This window comes from Notamacropus eugenii, chromosome 3 (assembly GCF_028372415.1).
Source record: "Notamacropus eugenii isolate mMacEug1 chromosome 3, mMacEug1.pri_v2, whole genome shotgun sequence".
Lineage (NCBI taxonomy): Eukaryota > Metazoa > Chordata > Mammalia > Diprotodontia > Macropodidae > Notamacropus > Notamacropus eugenii.
The window spans coordinates 351,525,378-351,545,543 of NC_092874.1; the positions used below are offsets into that span (position 1 = coordinate 351,525,378).

At 37.3% G+C, this 20,166-nt stretch overlaps 1 protein-coding gene across 2 annotated transcripts in view; it reads right to left on the minus strand.

The window, feature by feature from the left end:
• Positions 1–3,006: 3,006 nt before the first annotated feature.
• Positions 3,007–20,166, minus strand: part of MAN2A1 (mannosidase alpha class 2A member 1) — a 221,211-nt gene continuing 204,051 nt past the window's right edge. For both annotated transcript variants that reach the window (XM_072597247.1, XM_072597248.1), the window contains 3 exons: positions 12,635–12,826; positions 8,683–8,790; positions 3,007–5,752 (listed from right to left, as the gene is read on the minus strand). In XM_072597247.1, coding sequence (XP_072453348.1) covers positions 5,600–5,752; positions 8,683–8,790; positions 12,635–12,826 — 453 coding nt within the window. In that variant the 3' untranslated portion in view covers positions 3,007–5,599. The remainder of the gene's footprint in view (positions 5,753–8,682; positions 8,791–12,634; positions 12,827–20,166) is intronic.

Consider the following 20,166-nt stretch of genomic DNA (forward strand, 5'->3'; position numbering starts at 1 on the left):
TCAGCTAGGAAAACCAAGAGAGAGGTCATTAAAACTCTGAAGGGGAGAGAATTTCCGAGAAGATGTGGTTAACAGTATCATGTTAGAGGACAAAATGCATGAGGATTGAGCAAAGAAGGTTCTTAGACCAGGCAGTCAGGAGATTTGGGGCATTGGTGGAAAGCAGTTTCAGTGGAATCATGAGGTCCCTGATGAGATGGGGAAGGAGCAGAACGAACCAATGCAGACAGTTGTTTCAAGGGAGTTTAGCTGAAGAGACCAGAGAATAAAGAATGATAGTAGGATCTAGTAAAGGTTTCTAAAGATGAGGGAAAGTTGGTCATGTGTGTAGGCAGGACGAAAGTGAGAGGGAAAGGGGGAAGATTAGAAAGAACTAATGTTGAGGGCAATCTGCTGGAGAAAATAGGGATAGGGTCAAGGCAAGGAGATGGTGAAGGTGACAGTGGTGTGTGTGTGTGTGTGTGTGTGTGTGTGTGTGTGTGTGTGTGTGTGTGTGCGCGTGTGCGTGTGCGTGTGTGTGAATTTCAGTGTTTGAGGGGAAAAGTTGTTTGGAACAGTTACAATGTTGAGAAACTTGGAGAATTGAATAGGGAGGAGCATAGGGAAGTGCCTTGCTATAGTAGAGTACTGTTAAAATTAGAAAACAATTCCAAACAGGCCCAATCTGTATAGTTTTAAGAGTTTTGTTCTGCCACCTTTCTTCAACAGCAAAAGCAGGGCTTCACAGCCCTATGCTACAAATGTAGCTTACCTAGACTGTTCCCACAGGACCCAAGAACGCCTGTACAGTTCAAAAAAAGTCCATGTGTGGGCCTGTCATGGGAAATGTTTACTCAAGACCTAAGAATTGACTGTGTTGTGGTCCAGCCCTCAGTGGTTTTCATGCTTAAAAACACTATCCCTGCCACAAGCAAGTAAATCCTCCTTCTCTGAAAGGTGGACTTGCATTTTCCTCACTCTGAAATTAAACTTCAATTTGATTCCTAACTGCCCTGTCTCTGGCCTGTTTTATTCAGCTCGAGCCATCCACAGATTGGAAATTGGTTCAATCTCAGGACTGTATTTAAAATTCTTGTCAAATGTCAATTTTGAAGGTGTCTAGCAGAGTTACCTTGAGGGTGTTGATGGGCATTTTGCTAGGTATTAAAGGGACTCTAAAGAATTCAACTTTCTGGTGACGGAAAGCAATAATTCCTTTGCCAAGGTTTTGACTTCTTTCCCTTATTTTCCCTCAGTCCACACGAAGTCCACTCCTTCCCAAGGCAAATGTTTCTACATGCATCCTTGATCCCTGTCATCCTGATTTTCTCACTAATTCAATCCCTGCTGCCTACACGCTTATGCCTCCCTCATCCTCAGAAAACCTCTTGAACCCACAATCTCTATTACTGTCCTCTCTGATCATTCTTGGTTAAACACCTTGACAGTCATCTATAATCTGTCTCCACTTCCTAGCATTCTAAACCCTCTGCCATTTGGTTTCTGACCTCATCATTCAACTGAAACTCCTCTTCATAGTCACCCATGATCTCATCAGATTGGATGACATTTTCTTAAGCCTGATTCTCCTTGACCTCAGCCATCGACACTGTCCATCACCTCTTCTCCTGGATTCCTTCTCCTCTTGTTTTTTGAGACACTACTGATTCCTGTCTTGACTATTCCTTCTCATTCTCCTTTGCTGCATCATCATCAAGGTCACATACACTAAATATGGGTGTCCCTTTAGGCTCTATCCTGGGCCCTTTGTTCTTCTTCTGGTCTATCATGAGGATCTCAACAACTCCCAAATTCCCCCCGAGTTTGTCTCAAATCCCAAATTTTCATTTGGGCCTTTCAAAATGGATGTCTTTTAGACACCTCAAACTCAACATGTCAAAAACGGAACTCATTAACTTTACCCCCAAACTCTCCTCTCCTTCAAACTTCCTTATTAGTACTAAAGGCACCACCATTTTTTCAGTCAATCAGGCTCCCGAGCTCAGTGTTGTCCCAGCTTCTCTCTCACACCCTGCCCCTCCATGTTAAGCCACATTCTGTCAACTCACAACCACACACCTGATGCAATGCAGGATCTCATGACTTCATGCTTGGGCTTTGTCCAATGTTCTTCTGGTTGTACCTTTGCTTCAAGTCTCTCCTCCTCATCAGTTGCCAAAAGTGTCACACCCTACTCCCTCCACTTAATAAACTCCAGTGGTTCCTCCAAAATAACATATAAAAATCCTCTTGCATTTAAAGCCCTTCACAACCTTGAACCTATCTTTCCAGTTTTCTTATCTTACATTCCCCTACATGGACTCTATAATCCAGTAACACTAGACTCCTTAATGTTCCTAGAACCCAACTATGCATTTCCTGACTGCCTTTTCAGTGACTGTCCTACCTGAAATGTTCTCTGTCCTCATCTCAACTACTGGCTTCAATACTCAGCTAAAATTCCACCTTCTGCAGGATGCCTTTTCTGATGCTATCTCACTCCTTTGAACCCTCTGCCCTACCAATGCCTTCCATGCGAGATGATCTCCCAGGGTGTAGCAAAGAGGCTCTCACACAGTCAACATTTAATAAGTGCTTGTGGGCTGACTTATGGATAATTACATCTCTCTCTTCCCTCATTACTTTCACTGCCCTCCTCCATCCCACCACATACACACAATGTTGGTATAGACTTTCTGTGAAGACTGTGTTGGTGCTATGTAGATTTCAAGTTAAGTTTGAGTAGAAACACTAAGCTGAACACTATATCAACTGATGGATGTAGGAGAAAAAAGCTTTTATCTAGTAGAGAAATAGAGAGGAAATAGAAAAAAATAACTGCCAATCAGGCTACAGAGTCCCAGGGTTCTATCCCAAGGAATTGCAGAGGAGTTAGATCTAATTTCCAAGGCAGAACCCAATTAAGATTTACATTCAAAATTCATCTAAAGAAATTGGGAAAGTACATTTTGGAAAACATTTTTCTATTTCTTAGTAAACTACAGTAAAGAATTAGACTACAGAACATGAGACACCATAATATTATTTTTATTAGAGACCTTATATTTCCCCCAAAAGATATAAAATCTTCCTAGAGAAAATATCAAAACCTGTTGAATTCAATCTGTTTTAAGGACAGCATGGGTAAGATAAAAGCAAACTCTCTCTCACTTACATACATACTCTCTCTCTCTCTCTCTCTCTCTCAACAAAGGAATGTAAAAAACATTTCATTATAGGTACAACATTGATGTGGAAAGCAATTACAATGTTTTACCACATTTCTCTACAGAATTTAATCTTTATCAGTACTTGTAGAATACAAGGATCCTGGGTTTTCAATCATCTCTGCAGCTCTCAAAACAGAGAAAATTAAAGCAATGGCAAACACGTTTCTTGAACATTTGCTATAAATGAATGAACAACTAAATATGTAGCCAAAGAGCTTCAAATACCTAGGTAACTTGACCACAACTTAAAGAAAGGTAATTTTCTTAATTTCCCTGATGTTCTACTTTAGAACTTAAAAAAGAAAAGAAACTTGCTGGTTAAAGAATATATTTGCATTATGTTTGAACAGCTGGTAGTGAAAGTAAAGCTGATACAAGATGCTTATGAATGGCATAGAACGTATCCACCCAAAATAATTGTAATAGGCAAATATACTTTTTATTGCATCAAAATGTTTGCTTTATAGCTGATCAGAATTGAGGGAAAGATTATGAACATCCAGTTTACCACAGAATACAGTGATCTCCCATAGGAAGGTTTTTCATTTAAGATTCAATTAAAATACTGGATCTCTTTTATTGGAACTTTCCACTGGCAATCTAAAATCTGTAGATTTCAACAGACAGGAAGTTTTCAATCACTGCACCAAGGAAACTTACAGTACATATTTATTGCATGAAGTTATCCACTTGTGATGTTTTATCCATAAAGGCATTGCTTGTTTATTAAAGGTGAACAGAATTTATGAATACGCTTAACTTTAATAATCTCCTTAGCAACTGAATCTTAAGTGAAAATTCAGAACTAGAAAACACAGAAACCACAACAGGAAAAAGAAATTAGTTTTCATACTATTTATAACAACGTATAAATGATGGGAGGTACAATATTATGCAAATTTTAAATAAGCAAATAAATTCCTTCTAATTAATGGGAATTTATGAAATTCCATACAGACTGAAGAACCTACTTAATGACCACTATTAGAACATTTTTTTTAAAAGATCCATAGATCTTTCAATGGTATGGAACATGAAATGTACTGTGTGGCACACAGACGTGAGACTAACTCATGTTGACCATACTAATAATAAGTAAAGAAAGACTCAAACTGGGTGAGCCAAATTCCTATTATGACAGATATGAAGAATCTATATGTTATCAGACTTTGGACACTGACATTTAAAAATTATATAAATGTTTCCAATATGGTTAACAATCTATGAAATGTATAATGATGCCTGGATTTTGCATTTTTACAAAATCTTTACATCAATTTGCAGTTTCCTTGGCGGCAGTGTATTTTGATTAGCAGTGTTCATCTTCCTGGTGTTTCTTTCTTACATCTTAGTACATTCAAAAAGTCTAAATGTTTAAAATAACGTCAGCACAAGGTTAGTGAGACAACACAGATCAGAGTGTGGCCAGCATTGTCAAGCAAAAATTACACAATTTAAGGATCATATAAACTAACCCTCCCTGTCACCCCCACCCCCAGAACAGTAATATGGACACCAAAAGTTTTAATGAGACATATAAAAAATAAGGCACATTTATATCTTGATATGGTAATCTTGATATAGAAAAACCCATCTCAGAACATTGATGTTCTAAAGGGCTATCTAAAAAGATACCTTATGGTACCCCAAACAGGTTTATGGTACCCAGGGAATTACTTCTTGCTTTTTTAAGTGACAATGGAATAAATTGCACCTATCCCACTTTGTCAAGTAATGAAAATGTCCTTTTTTTTCTACATACTGGCAGCCTGGGGTGATGGTAAAGGACGGATGGATAAGGGAGGATGCAAAATGAAGTAAACTAGAGGAAGGTATGAAAGTTAATCATTCATATCACAAAGGCTCCTGGATTGCACTTCACCACAGAATTCACCTCTCCACAGTACAAAATAAGATAAAAAAATTTGTAACCTGTATGCATTATTGCAACTATTTGGCCATTAGCTATTACCCAACAGCTTTTTATCTCACTTCACTTCAATACTGAAATGAGATATTAACCATCGCAATTTTCATATGAATTGATCAAGGATCAGCAAATACTTTAATAACCACCCCACAACCTCAACAAACACAAAATTAGCATTTAACCTGAGACTAAATCTGTTGTTTTTAGGTTAATGTCCTTAGATATTTCTTCTTTTGTTGCATTAATTTATACTGACAGTGGTGTTTCATGATAAAGAACTAAAAAATTGTTAAAAACATGACTTTTGTGGGGGGAAAAAAAAAACTTGGTTAAAAGAAAATCACAGAATTCATGTTCTCACAGTATCCAGAAGCTGGAATAACAATGTGCTTCTTTATTGCACGTCAAATCAAGAAGATACAAAAGCTATTTCTTCACAATCCAAAATTGAAAGCCAGGTTCATCTCAAATGGATTCGGAATGTACTGATTTCCATGGGACTCATGTAGACATCACTTATATTTCTGGTATCCGGAGGTGAATGCATCAAAGATAATGATGATGGTATAAGACTTTGAACAGTAAATTCGTTAAACAGCTTGTGTACCAATATCTAAAAAAATGATAAAAAGATTCATGCATTTAGATCAAATCTGTAGAGAAAAAAATCTACGAGCCTACATAATTTCCCACCATCTTTGCCCCATTTCTTGGACGTTTCTTCGCTTTATAATAATTTGGGTTTTTGTAGTTAAATATAGTCAGCTTTCCCAATAAACAAATTTTAGTTATCTATTAATCAAGACATTCATTAGGTAGTTGCCATGGATAAGACACTATGCAGGCATTAGAAGAAAGAGGCTTAACTTCAATACATTCTGTTCCCAACAATGTTTTTTAGTACTTATGTATGTGCTAACTCTATGGTTCAATTTTTTCACTTGAAGAATAAGATGCTCAAACATTAAAAGGAAATTTGAGGAAGAAAATATTTAAACTACCTATTGCAACTGCAGTGGTCCACTACAGATTATATATAAAATATGAAGTAATCTGTATTCTTATGTCATTTCCCTATCTTTCCTCTTTAACTTTTAGATCAGCTGAGGTAGGGACAATAGAGGGCTTAGCTCCAAATAGATCTGGAGCTCTTAACATTTTTTGTTAACACCTTATTGCAAGTCTGGTAAAACCTAGAAACTCCTAAGAAAAATGTTCTTAAATAATAGAAGGAAATGCTAAATTACAGTTGGAGGTTAGTGAAGATAAAAAGATTTAATTTTTTTCCTATCCAAATTCATGGATAGCTCCTGAAATCTGCCCAAAGAACTTAAGTTAAGAAGTATTAAAGTAGATGCGTGATCAACTGCTGATTCTTTTGGTGAGTGTGTAGAGAACAGTGTGAAGGGAAGGATAATATGGAAATTGTAGAGGTTGCCAAATGGAAGACTGAGAGCCACTGACATATATTCTAAAAGAGTAAAAAACATTTTGAATGTGACCCTATATTAAAATAGCAATTTATCAATATTTACAAGGTCATTAGTAAAAAAAAAATAATAACCCATATATTCTAGTGTCAGGAAGATCTGAGTTTAAATCAAGCCTAAGACAATGACTAGCTATGTGCCCATGGACAAAGCACTTAAACTCTTGTCTGCCTCAGTTTCCTTAACTTTAAAGTGGGGATAATAACAGTCCCTAAATCCCCGGGTTGTTGTGAGGACCAAGTGAGACATTTGTGAAGTGCTTAGCACAGTGCCTGACACAGAGTAAGCTCTTACAGAATGCTTATTTCATTTCCTAATGTCCAGATAATGAAAGTGAGGCTAAGATAGAAATTGTTTTTTAGGGATTTTAAAATAATTGAAGGTCACTAAGTTGATAGTTTTCACCAAAAAAGGGCCAAAAGAATCCATAAGCTTTATTCAGATTTGACTTTGTAAACTGTACATTACACATAAGAAAGTTTCAGAAGTAGCAATCATCCAGAAATATTTCTATAATAACATCTCCCTACCTATTTCATGTAGAGTAAAACCCTGTAACACTTTGGGACAGTTTTCATGAAAATAAATGGTTAAATTTAAAGACTCAGAACTTGAACCTAGACAAGTTGAACTACAGGATCTGTATCAGAAAATGCTTCAAGGAAGAGAGAAGACTGTTCTTAAAGTTCCCCGAGATAATAAATTCATCGTAGAATTACAATGTTAGAAGAAATGTTCTCACAAAGAATTACCTACACCAAAAAATTTCCCCTTCCTCTCTTTCAGTTCGGAAGACCATATTCAAATCCTGCCTTAGTCTTTCATGGTCTGTGTGTCACTCGAGAAGTCTCTGAATCTCATTTTCCTCATCTACAAAACTTTAACTTTGTACTCAATGATCTCTAATGTCCCCTTCTAGGGCTAAACCTAAGAGACTAAAACTGGAAAAGCGACTGATGTAAAACAGGCTGAAAAGGTATGTTAAGGTCCAATTGTGAAGGGCTTTAAAAGCCAGAGGGAAGGACCTAGTGGAGGTAACAAGCCAGACAAGGGCTTAAAGAAAATCACTCTGGCAGCTATACAGACAATGGGACTGGAGTTGTGGGATAGCAATTAGGAGGCCATTCCCATAGGTCAGAAAAGAAGTGATGAAGGCGGTGTATGTGTGAGTACTGAGAAAGGGACAGAGGTTAGAGATGTCATGGAAATAGAAGTAGCAAGATTTGGCAAGGGATTGGATATACGTGGTGAGGGAGAATGAGGATTTGATAATAAAACAGAGACACTGGAAGAACAACAGAGCCCTAGAGTCACTTGGAGGCAGCTACGTGGTGCTGGACCTTAAGTCAGGATAACCTGAGGACAAATCCTGCCTCAGACACTTCATGGCAAGTCACAGTCACTGTCTGCTTCAGCTTCCTCATCTGTAAAGAGGGGTTATTGTGAAAATCAAATGAGATAATATTTGTAAAGCACCACACAAATGCTAGCGTGCCATAATTTCTAGTCATTTCTAAATCATGCCTATTGTACTCCTGGCCATCTTCCTCCTCCCAAAAGAACCTGAACTTTGCCTCATCTTGACTTCTTAGCCACTGCCAAACAATGGTTCCCTGTCTTCTCGAGGCTTTAGTACTGTCTTTCCACATTAGGATGTAAGATCTTTGGGCATATTTGTATCCTGAGCGCTTAGCACAATGCCTAGCAGAAACAGGAAAGTTTGAATCAGGGATGGGCTGGTGGGGAAGCAGGAAGACAGAATACTATGAGTTCTGTTCCAAGCACGCTGAGTTTGCAATGCCAAATGCAGAGGGCTTGAAGTATCCAATAGTGATATAGAAATGGAACCTGCAAGAGTCTGGGGCTAGATACACAGATCTGGGAGTCATCTGCATACAGAGAAATACTATGAACCCTCTATGGCTAAGGAATAAGAAGCAACCTGAACGTTGCTATTTTCACATCATTACAGTACATTTCACACAATTATCTGTGCCAGAAGAGAGAATTTAAAATACTTTATTAGTTCAGGAGAAAAACCTTTAAGCCGTACCTTTCCCTGAGTAAGTGAGCAAAGCAGTCCACCTCTATTAGAGAACCCACAGTCAAATCCCTTTCTATGAAGTATTAAGGCAGCCTCATCTGATGGTCCATTGTCCTCCTAGAAACAAAGAAGGCACCAGATTAATTCAACACCGACATTAAAATAAACTTTTTATGAATCCTGACATAGCAAATGGCTCAGATCTCAATGCTCCTGTTATAAACACTAATTTTATTAAACGCTTCATTTAAAAATGACAGTTTTATCTGCAGCTTTTTTCTCTTTCTCTTATCTGACCTCCTGCAACCCTACCCTTCCAAAGATGTCGAAAGACTCAGAAAACAATCCTGGCTGATTTAACCTCCCTCTGCCTCTCATAGTATCCAAAGCTCTTGAATTCTTTCTGAAAACACTCCACATTCTGAAAAAAGTCCATTATTTTTCCTAAAAAAAAAAAAAAGTTCACTATTTGTTCAAAGATAGCACTTCAATGGAATATGTCTGATACGTATATTAGTTGAATAAAGAGCAAGAAAAATTAGTTGTTACCTGTTTTCAGGGAATAGTTTACCCTCTATCTTTAATTTAAAATTAAATTGCATTACTTATTGGATATACATTTACACGAATTATATTAATATTTTCTCTTAAAAAATCTGTTCATTTTCATACCAGTGATATTTAAATGAAATTTCACTTATCACATGATAAGCAAACACTTTTTTTTGGCATAACATAAAATACGTAAGTGGAGAACTGGTGAATGTAACATTTGAATTCATATTGCAAAAAATACTCTAGTTATACAGTCAAAATAAGGTTTTTGTTCAGTTGCTTTTCAATCATGTTTGACTCTCCATGACCCCATCTGGCATCTTCTTGGCACAGATACTGCAGTGGTTGGCCATTTCCTTCTCTAGCTCATTTTACAGATGAGGAACAGAAGCAAACAAGGTTAAGTGACTTGCCCAGGGTCACACAGTTAGTGTCTGAGGCCAGAGTTGAACTCAGGAAGATGAGTCTTCCTGATTATCCACTAAGCTACCTTTGTTGTATTATTTCATGATGTTTCAGCTTCCACATTCTCAATTCTAATTATTAGAAAATTATTTCCTTAAGTGAACTTTTTTATAACTTTTTCCATTTGGCCAATTCCGGTTTTTTTAAGATGTTTTTCTTGGATATTGTGGGGGGTTTTTTTGCCTCTTTTAGCAAATGGTTGTCTTTTCATAATTTCCTTCCCTTACTCTCATTTCTCTACCAATTTTTCCTCTACCACATTTACTTGACTTGGAAAATCAGTTATTAGTTCTTCTAAAATCAGTTAGAAGTTCTTCTAAAACTTCTTTTTGGGCTTGTATCCAATTCACTTTTTTCTTGGAGACCTTGCATGTAGCTGTTCTGACTCACTGTCTTCTTCTGAATTTACATCTTGCTCTTCCCTGGCACCACAGTAGCTTTTTATGGTCAATTTCATTTTTGTGGTTTGCTCATCTTCCACAATACTTCCTGATTTGGAACTTTATGTTAATATGGGACTCTTTTCCCAGGGCAGGGGAGTAAGGAAGGGGCGGAGTCTCAAGTTACAGGCTTTTTCACACTGCTGTTTTCTGAGCTAGTTCTGGGAGTCTGGAAGCTTTCGGTCCTTCCAAAGTGGTGAGATCTAGGGAAAGGTTGGTCACTGTTCTCTGTCTTCACTCAGGTCTTTACCCAGCAAGGGCACCTGATCCCTTGGGACCAGAAACAATACCGGTTCCTCAGGGTCCCTGATCCCTTAGGGCCAGAAGTGTTACTACCTCATAGGGCTTGAGTTGTGACCCAAAAGTGGGTAGAGGCAACGGAGTTGCCAAACAGTTTTTACTCCATCCAGTGCTATTATCAGGGATCTTATCTCTTTCTGACCAGTGAGGTCCCCTTACTGTCTACTGTCTGTGGCTTGAGAGCTCCTGAAACTACATCATTTGGTATATATATGTTTAGCACTCATATTACTGCACTGCCTAGAGCAGGAGCTTCTTACAACTTTTCCCACCCATGGCCCCTTTAGCACTTCTGAAAGCAGGGGTTGTAAACCGCAGTTTAAGGAGCACTGATCTAGGGTACACATTTAGCAAGATGTAGCTTCCTATCTTATATCTTTCAATTAAATATGTTCTTGCTTTTGCTTTGAGATCATGACTGCTATTCCCGATTTTTTTTTAACATCAGCTGAAGCATAATAGATTGTATCCCTCACCTTTACTCTTTATCTCTCTGCTTCAAATTTTTTTTTTTGTAAACAACCTAATAAGGGATTTTTTAATCCACTCAGCTACATACTTCTATTTTATGGGTAATTTCCCCTTTATTTCTTTCCATGCCACACCCCCAGTCCTCTTTCATCTTGCCCCTCCTCAGAAGTATGTTGCTTCTGACCTCCACCTCCCCAATCCCCCCTCCCTTTATCAGTACCCCCTCCTCGCCCCTGTCCCTTTTCTACTTCCCTAAACAGTAAGATAGTTTTCTATACCCAACTGAGTGTGTATTTTAGTCCCTCTTTAAGACAGTACTAATGAAAGTAAGGTTCAAACATTGCCCCACACCCCTCAACTACTCATTTTACGGCAATAGACCAGATCTTTTTCTGCTATTTGACGTCACAACTAGAGTGTCGACAACATATGGAACAATATATGGGGGTGAGAACAAGGAAGGATACTTTTGCACATTATCATCTTTAAAAATACACATAGTTTAAATGCTAGAAAATTGGGCTCCTTATGACAGATAGGTTTTTGTTTTTTAAAACAAAGTGCAGATTTTCTGTGTTGCCTTAAAGCTTCCAAAACAGATTTTAAAAATGAGATACAAGGGCTTGATTTTCAAAAGTAGAAGCAGGAAAAAGGGCAATTTGAAAAAATTCCGAGGGCTTACAAAAAGCTGAATCCTGGACATGGTTATATCTACAACAGCCAGTCATTTTTTTGTCTTAAATTTATTTGTAAAGTCTTGAACCCTGGTATTTGTCCCTATCCTGTATCTACTTTTAGTTTCTTGTTTAAGGACATTTTCGCAAATGCCAGAAAATTTAAAATTGCCATGTTAACAATCTCCTCCCCCTTAATATTTTTCTTAAACTTAAAATAAATTCTAGTCTCTACCATTCACATCACTAATGCAATCACTAACATCATAAAGTCCAAGCTAGTCCCTTATTTCCTTCTGCGCAGATGCCAAATCAATCCCAAATGCTTCTCCACCCATTTAAGAGTACAGTCAAATTGCTAACCTGTTATTGTTTCCAACAGTAATTTCTCCATCCTTACAAACATAAATAATTATTGGCAGAATTTAACCACAAACATTCTCATTAAGCATGGCATGCTTCAAAGGCACATATTAATTCTGAACTTCCTTTTTTCTTTTCAATATACATCAAATGCATCATTGGAGTCCAGGGACTGAATCTGATCATCTTCAGAAGGGAAATTAAAAACAAACAAAAGAGAGAAACATATTGTGTACTTCTCCGACTTTCTAGGCATAGTGTCTAGAGGGAAGGACTCAACATGCCAAAAGGTGACAACAATTTCTACTACTTATTGAGAGGCAGCTCGAAGTCAGGAACGCCTGTGTGTGAATCCTAACTCAGACACATAATAGTTGTGTGACCCTGGGCAAGTCACTTAATCTCTCTCGTCCATAATTTCCTCATTTGTAAAATGAAGTCAATAGTTAACACCTACACTGCTGAGATTAAAAGAGATAATACATCTAAATCATTGCACACTCCTTAAAACACTATATAAATGGTATACAAAACTCTATATAAATGTTAGTATGATTATCATTATTTTAATAGTATTATTACTTAAAGAATAAAAAGAGTTACAGAAAACATCTTCATTTTTAAAGCATTTATGGCTCATCCTCAAACACAACAAATGTAATTGTACCTTAAAGACATGTATTATCAACATACCTTTGACTGTATTGTCCTTATATTAACCAGGTGAACATCACAAGGCATGGATGACACAAGTGGAGAAAATCCATTCAGGAGATGAGGAATATTTATGTCTGGATTCACAGTCATTGTAATGACTGGATGATTTAAGAAAGAAGATGTCATGTGGCTAAGAAGTGAGGGATAACTGACTGACTTTTCTTCTTTCTATGAGAAAAAACAAAAAAATTAAATTATTTGGTCATTTAAGATATTTGCATTTCTATACACGTTAGACACAGTGTCACACGTGCACAAACACGTTAAAATTATATTTTCATTCTATATTTATAACCTTTTACAAAAAATAGCATTCCAAAATTTCAAAAGTAAGAAGATCATACACAGACTAAGCACTGGAAGGGACCAAAGAGGCCACATAGTTTAATCCCTTTCATTTTGCAGATGAAGAAACTGGGGCTCAAGCAGGACACACATTTTGTAAATGCCACAGCTGAATTGTGAACAGAGGTCTCCTAGCTTAAAGTTCAGTAGAAAGGTTAGGTGCTTTTCCTAGTGAACCAGAGTTAGGTCATTAAATCAATGTATAGTTAATGTAATAAAAATAGTATCAACTGAGTTTTCATGCTGCAAAGAATACTTCCAATCCCTTAAAAATGATTTTGGAAGTAGAAACACTAATCACACATCCCACAATTCATTCATTCATTCATTCATTCATTCATTCGTCAAACACTTATCAAATGCCTACCATGCAACGGTCAACTGTACCAGACAAGGGGAACGAACCAAAAGCAGGTTCTGTCCTCAAGAAGCTCATTTCATTCAGCTGGGGGTAAGGGAAGAACAGCATGAACACTTCAATAAAGAGAAATTGCAAGAGGGAAGAAAACTAGCACCTGCGGGGTCAAGATAGGCCTGATAGAGGAGAGGGGGCTGAAGTGAGGGGGCAGTCTACACAAAGCTAGAGAGACACAGACGGAATATCAAGTATAGAGAACTGCAAACAAGCAAGTCTGGCTGGAACTCAGTGTACGTGAAGGGGAAATATGTGGAATAAGCCTGGAAAAGTATGCTAGAGCCAGATTGTGATGGTCTTTAAATGTCATACAGGGAAGCTTGTATTTTGTCTTTTAAATTACATTTGATTTTTTTAATCAGTAGAAATCAGCCTTCTCTCCCTTCTACCTCAACCAACCCCTCTCCTCAACTGACACTAAAGAAAAACAAATTTTTGCATTGGTCCCGTTCAAAAGAATATAAACTACATCCATATGTCTATGTCCTTCATTCTACATCTATACCCTATACAAACACACACACATATATGCATGTGTTTTATGTATCTAGAGTAATGTATGATGTAGCTAGAGTATTGAATGAGAGGCATATATGGCATAATTATATTTAAACATATGCCTTATTCCACATCCTAGATATGTAATGTAATCATACGTAATTACAAAACAAATTATACACACAATAAAATATCATACAAACACATACAGATACACATGCATAAAATTCTGAACTCTTAATTCTTTCAGTTCTGTTAGGAGGTGGGCAGCATGTTTCTTCATTAATTCTCTGAGTAACAGTAGCAATAAAAATACTAACTAACATTTATACAGCACCTGCATGTCAGATCGCAAGCTAAGTGTTTAACAAATATCCCATGTGATCCTCAAACCAATCCTGAGACCGAGGCGCTGTCATTATTCCCATTTACAGATTAGGAAACTAGGGCAGAAAGAGAGCAAGTGGCTTGCCAAAGGTCAAAGTCCTAGTGCTGCATCTCAACTCAAGCCTCTGACTCCTGCCCCAAAGCACTATCCACTGTGCCACCAAGCAGCCTCAAAAAACAAAGCAGTTTTTCCAAGCTATCTCTCTCTACAACACGGTCCTGGCATGAACTGTTTTCTTGGCTCTGTCCATTTGACTTCAGTTTGTAAGTCTTGTCAGGTTTCCCTATTTCTTACAGAACAATCATATTTCACTGCATGTGTGTACTGTATCTTGTCCAGCCACTTCACCCAATGAGGGGCACTGCCCTCAGATGCCCATTCTCTGTCACCTCAATAAGAGTTACAAATACTTCTCTTTGTGTTTAAGGGTTTATTTTGCTAAGTCTTCTTTTAATCTGCTTTCCCTTTAATTCCCTATTCTCTCCCCTTTTTCCTGTTGAGTGAAATTTATTTCTGGAGTGTGAGTGTGAGTGTGAGTGTGTGAGTGTGTGTGTGTGTGTGTGTGTGTGTGTGAGTGTGTGTGTGTGTGTGTGTGTGTGTGTGTTCTTCCCTCCCTTGATCAAATAAGATGAGAGTAAGGCTCGGGGGTCAGTGGATCTCTCCCTCCTTGTCTGCACAGATGTCTACTCCAGCATTCTGATTATTTAATTATTAAATTTTCTTAGGGTTCCTCTCCTTCCCAATCCCCACCGTCTACTACATTCCCCTTCTCTTTTTTCCTTTATCTTTTAAGATGATCTAGACATAACAAAACTACCCCCAGATCTTCTACCCAGGGGGCCTAAGAACTCTAACAACTGCATGGTGTGGAAGGGAACATTTATGCATGTAAGCATTTTATCCTAACTTAGCTGCACTATGAGAGTTAATTTATATTTACCATTTTGTTTCCCTTTAACGACTGTGACTGAACTTCAAAGTTTCAGCTCTGGTTTCTTCATAAGAAATGCTTGGAAGGCATCAACTTCATTCAGTGAAATTAAAGTTTATTTTAAAAATTTCATTATTCCATTTTCATTTTTCCCCCATAGAATTATAACCAGTTTTTCTGGGTAACTTTCCTTGGCTATGAGACTGAATCCTTTTCCTTCTGGAATACTGTATTCCAAGCTCTCCGCCCATTTATAATGGTGGCTGCTAAACTGGGTGTGACTGACTCTAGCTCCTCAACATTTGAATTTTCTCTTTCTGGCTGCTGGAAGTATTTTTTTTTTTAATTTGATTGGGAATCTCTAGATTTTGACTAGAATGTTCCTGGAAGCATTTATTTTGGGGTAAGTGTTTATTTTTTAAGGGGTAAGAATCTATCTTTAAGATAGATTCTTTTTCATTTCTACTTTGCCCTATGGTTCTAAGAGATGTGGGACTGTTTCCTTCAAAAGATTTCTTGAAAAATGATGTTTAGACTCTTTTTATTCACAACAATCCTTCATTTTCTTAATCTTGAAATCTTTAATTTCTTAATCTTAATTTTCTTAATATGTTTTCCAGGTTAGTTGGTGTATATATTCTTCCAATTTTTTTCAGTCTTTTTCCTTTGTCTTAATATTTCTTTTTATCCCATGGAGTCATTAGCTTCCATTTGGTTCATTCTACTTTTTAGTAAGTTTGTTGTTTGAGCACGGTTTTGTACTTTTGTGCCAAGTTGTTACTTCCTTTTTTAATTCCTCCACAACTCTCATTTCTTTTCCATTTTACCTCTCTAGCATTCTCATTTCATTTATAAAAAATATTTTTAAACTCTTAAAAAATTATTCCTTTTCCTCCTGGAAGTCTAATTGAATTTGTAGCCAGTCTGGTTTTTTTCTTTCGTTTGAGGGTTTGCTTATGTTTCTGCTTATAGATATTCTTTTGTACACGTTTGCTTGTAGATTGTTTTGCCTGTAGATGCTTCTTCTTCTTGGTCATCATACTATCCCTTTTTGTGGAGAGGTTTTTTTTTTTTTTTTACTCATTCTTTCAGATTTTCTGATTTTAGACTTGATATTAGGGCTGGATGTTGTGCACTACTGCAGAGAAGGTCTGGCTAGTCCTGCTTCTGCTTTCTTGGGTATTCAAGGACAGCTCAGGCTAGCTCCCAAAATGGTCTGATTAATGGTAAAGCATGACTGCTTCCGCCCTGGTCTGAGCTTTGCAAGTTCCTGCCTGGGGTGAGATCTGTCCAAGAGTAGAATGCTGCTGGACTCAGACACAATCCAACAGCTTGGAAGCCCTGCTGGTTCAAAGTGACAGAACTGCTGGCTCCGCTTGGGTCTGGGCTTCCTGTACTAGTTACCCATCTGAAGGCTTCAGACTCTGCTCTGCACCTGGGGATCCAAGTCACATTCCTGATGCTCACTCTTGAGCTGGTTCCTCTGTCTCTGCCCAGGGCTTGCAACCACTACCCAGCATCCATGACCTGAAACTGGGCAGTGGGTGAACAAGTTTCCAGCTGGCATCTATTCCTGCATTCTGTATGTGGTGCTCTGGTACAGGTCTGGGACCTCCTTTTACCTTGGTTTATAGCCTTTCTGAGCACTGGAGTGTTCCACCCAGTATATATCTGCCCAGACCCTATCTCCAGTATCCACAAATCTCTCCCTATGCTGACCTGGACTGGAAAAAATGATTCATTATGATTTTTCTTGGGAGTTTCCCATCAAGATTTGGTCTGGCATATTTTCTGAATTTTTGGGAGGAGTTTTCAAGGGGAGCTAGCTGTACTTCAGAATATCAATTTGATAGGGCTGAAAAGGGTGGATTGGAGATGGTTTCATTTCTTCATAGGACATTTTACTCTATTAGACTCTGATCATTTTCTCATGATGTTTTTTGTCTTACATAAATAGATCATAACCTCATGTATACCCATGTAAAACTATATTTGCATAGTAAATACTATACTTTAGGGATTCAGTATACTCTGAAGAAACAGACCATTTATGCATTTGCAAAGGAAATAAACTTTTTATATAACGCTAAAGATGATATTTTACAAATATTAAAGATGATATTTATTTAAAACACCTAATTTTTCCGAACTGTCAAAATATTGCCCCATGTTTTACTCTCATTTTATTGTGAGAGAGAAAAATGATTTTATATACATAAATGTTTAGGGAACACTGAATACTATCACTTCTACACTGTAATATAAATGTACACATATGCATACTTAAACACAAATATTATATGGCATGGTTTTCTATAAGTTTCAGTATATATATACTACATGATTCACAAGTGTTAAGTGAGAATAAATATAGAAGATGTTTCATCAACTGATTTTAAGTCAAATTTAAGCTAATTGGACCTAATCAAGTAAAAAAAAAGATATAGTGCTAGGCCCAGAAAAAGAAACAGATTATGTATGTATAGTTTCTTTAGCTACCAGTTATGCTCCAAACAGAAATCTGAATGTATCTCTCATTACTAGAAAACATGATCACGATTCCAATACTTACTTCTGTGAAACTATGCGCAGCAGTAACAGAGGCATCAGATGAAAATACTAGTAGCTTACCAGTATAAGGGACAAGGTAAACAAAAAGTACCAACAACTGATCATTTCTTTACTCCCGAGTGGGTGAAGATGAACATGTAATCTAAACTATATGACATTAACATTTAGGGGTGAAAAAAACCCAAAAAGCTAATTAGTGAAGACTTGGGATCAAATCCCCCCTTTGACACAACCTTTGTATGTGTAACCTCACACAAGTCAATTAACCTTGGGTTAAATTTTATGTCTCAGTTTCCTTGTTTGTAAAATGAGGGAGACTAGATGACCTCTCAGGTCACTTCCAGCTCTAGATTTATCATCCAATGTTATGACAAAGTAAAAGGACCCACGACTGTAGTCATGTCAACAAAATTACATAGCAAAAATAGAAAGTTGGGGGAAAAAAATCAACAAAATATGCCTTGAAATCCTAGACCTTTTAAAGGTGCTTGCAAATATGTCCTTTCCTTTTATACAGTCTTTGATTAGATTAGGTACAAGTGTGAATGAAAAAACCAAACAGCATTCTCAAACATATATTTTCAAAATATCTCTTCATATAACGATCTCCCAATGAGAAAAGACCCTCTGCCAATGAAAATCAGCACCTGCTGTGCAACTTATTATAGTCAAAGTCTTGCCTGGGGCTCAAGAGGTTAAGGGACTTGCCCAGTGTCACAGCTGGCATGTGTCACAAGTGAAACTTGAACTCAGCTCCTAATTTGGAAGTCAGTTCTCTCTCTACAGTGTCATGCTGTCCCTCACATTATTATTCATCAGGGAACATAATAAAATGTGTAAGGTTTTCACTGTCAGAAGGTATTTTCTCATTGGGAGATCCTTATAGCAATGAAATGAACAGATATTTGGAAAATATGTATTTGAGAATGCTATTTGGTTTTTTCATTTCCAATTCTACCTAATCTAATGTGTAAGTTTCAATCACTGTAAACTTACACCAAAATTTCATGACTTCAAAATCTAGGTTAGAATTAGAATGCTATAAAAACTGAGTGATTCGGATTTTCTTTTAAAGGCATAATGCATTACAATCACCTGTCAGATTGGCACTTGAGAACCTGGCTTACTAAACTAGCAATACAAAGAAAGAGCTATCTCTTACGTTTAAAAATATTCCTAAAAAAAAAAATCTATTTAATTTCATGATGTACCCCAAAGTCTGACCATTGAAATTAGCTAAAATAACATCCTTTTAAAATTGGTCAAATTTCTTTCAGAAAAAAGAAAATTGAATGAGATGCAAGCATGATGTACAATTGTTCAGGAATATACAAATGTATATGTGTGTGTACGTTCAATCAGCCTCTTAAGTTTGCTATCAGAGCAGAACGTGAGACTCTCAAAAATTCTATCACATGATCTTGTCATGAAAGCTGGGGTGTGGTGCCTTTATAAATGGAGTCATCTCCTTCACTGACCTTACTAAATCCCTTTACTAACTAACCTACTTGGTCTTTAATGTACTATGCTGACCAGTTTTACTTCACTAATCACTGAATAAGAATGGGACAAAGTTTCTGTTGGACTTTGGCTAGACTGGATTCAGGCCAGGACCAGAGGCTTAGAAACCAAACCTCTTGAACTCAGAACCTTTTCTTTTTTTTAAATTAATTTATTCTTTTTCAGTTTTCTATGATCACTTCCAAAAGTCTTAGATTTTCTCCCTTTCCCTCTCTGAGATGGAATGCAATCTTATATGGGTTCTACACATACATTCTTATTAGACACATTTTCACATTAGTCATGCTGCATAGAAGAATTAAAAAGAATGGGAGTGAAAGGATGGAGAAGGAAATGGCAAACCAAGCTGGTATCTTTGCCAAGAAAATCCCAGATTTTTTTTTGCTCCCCTTGAGAAATAAGAATAAGAAAATGTCCATCTTCTTTCAGAAAAGATTTCATTTTTAACCACAGCAAGAAATGACTCAGTTGTTTTCTTTTTCTTTCTTCTTACCTCTGGTTGGAGAAAAGAATATCCCTGTGTGCAGAGAGGCCTCAACCAGCCTAAGGAACAGTCCCGGTCTCCCGGGATATTACATATCCTCATCCTCTGGCTAACAAATTCTTACTTCTTCCTCTACTAATGCTAGTGACATAAAATTACTGGCTGTGTAAGTGAAAACTACCTCTTTATTCTTGCTACCCCTTTCTGAGGCCTACCCTGTCCAATTCCGCCCTCCCTGCTATTGTGTGTCTTCTGGAACCCCTTTCTGTTAATCTATTTAGACTGGTGGTAGACATTCCAATCTCCTTGATTCAGTCTTCCTCTCTCTGTCAACCCCCTTTCTTACACTAGGAGA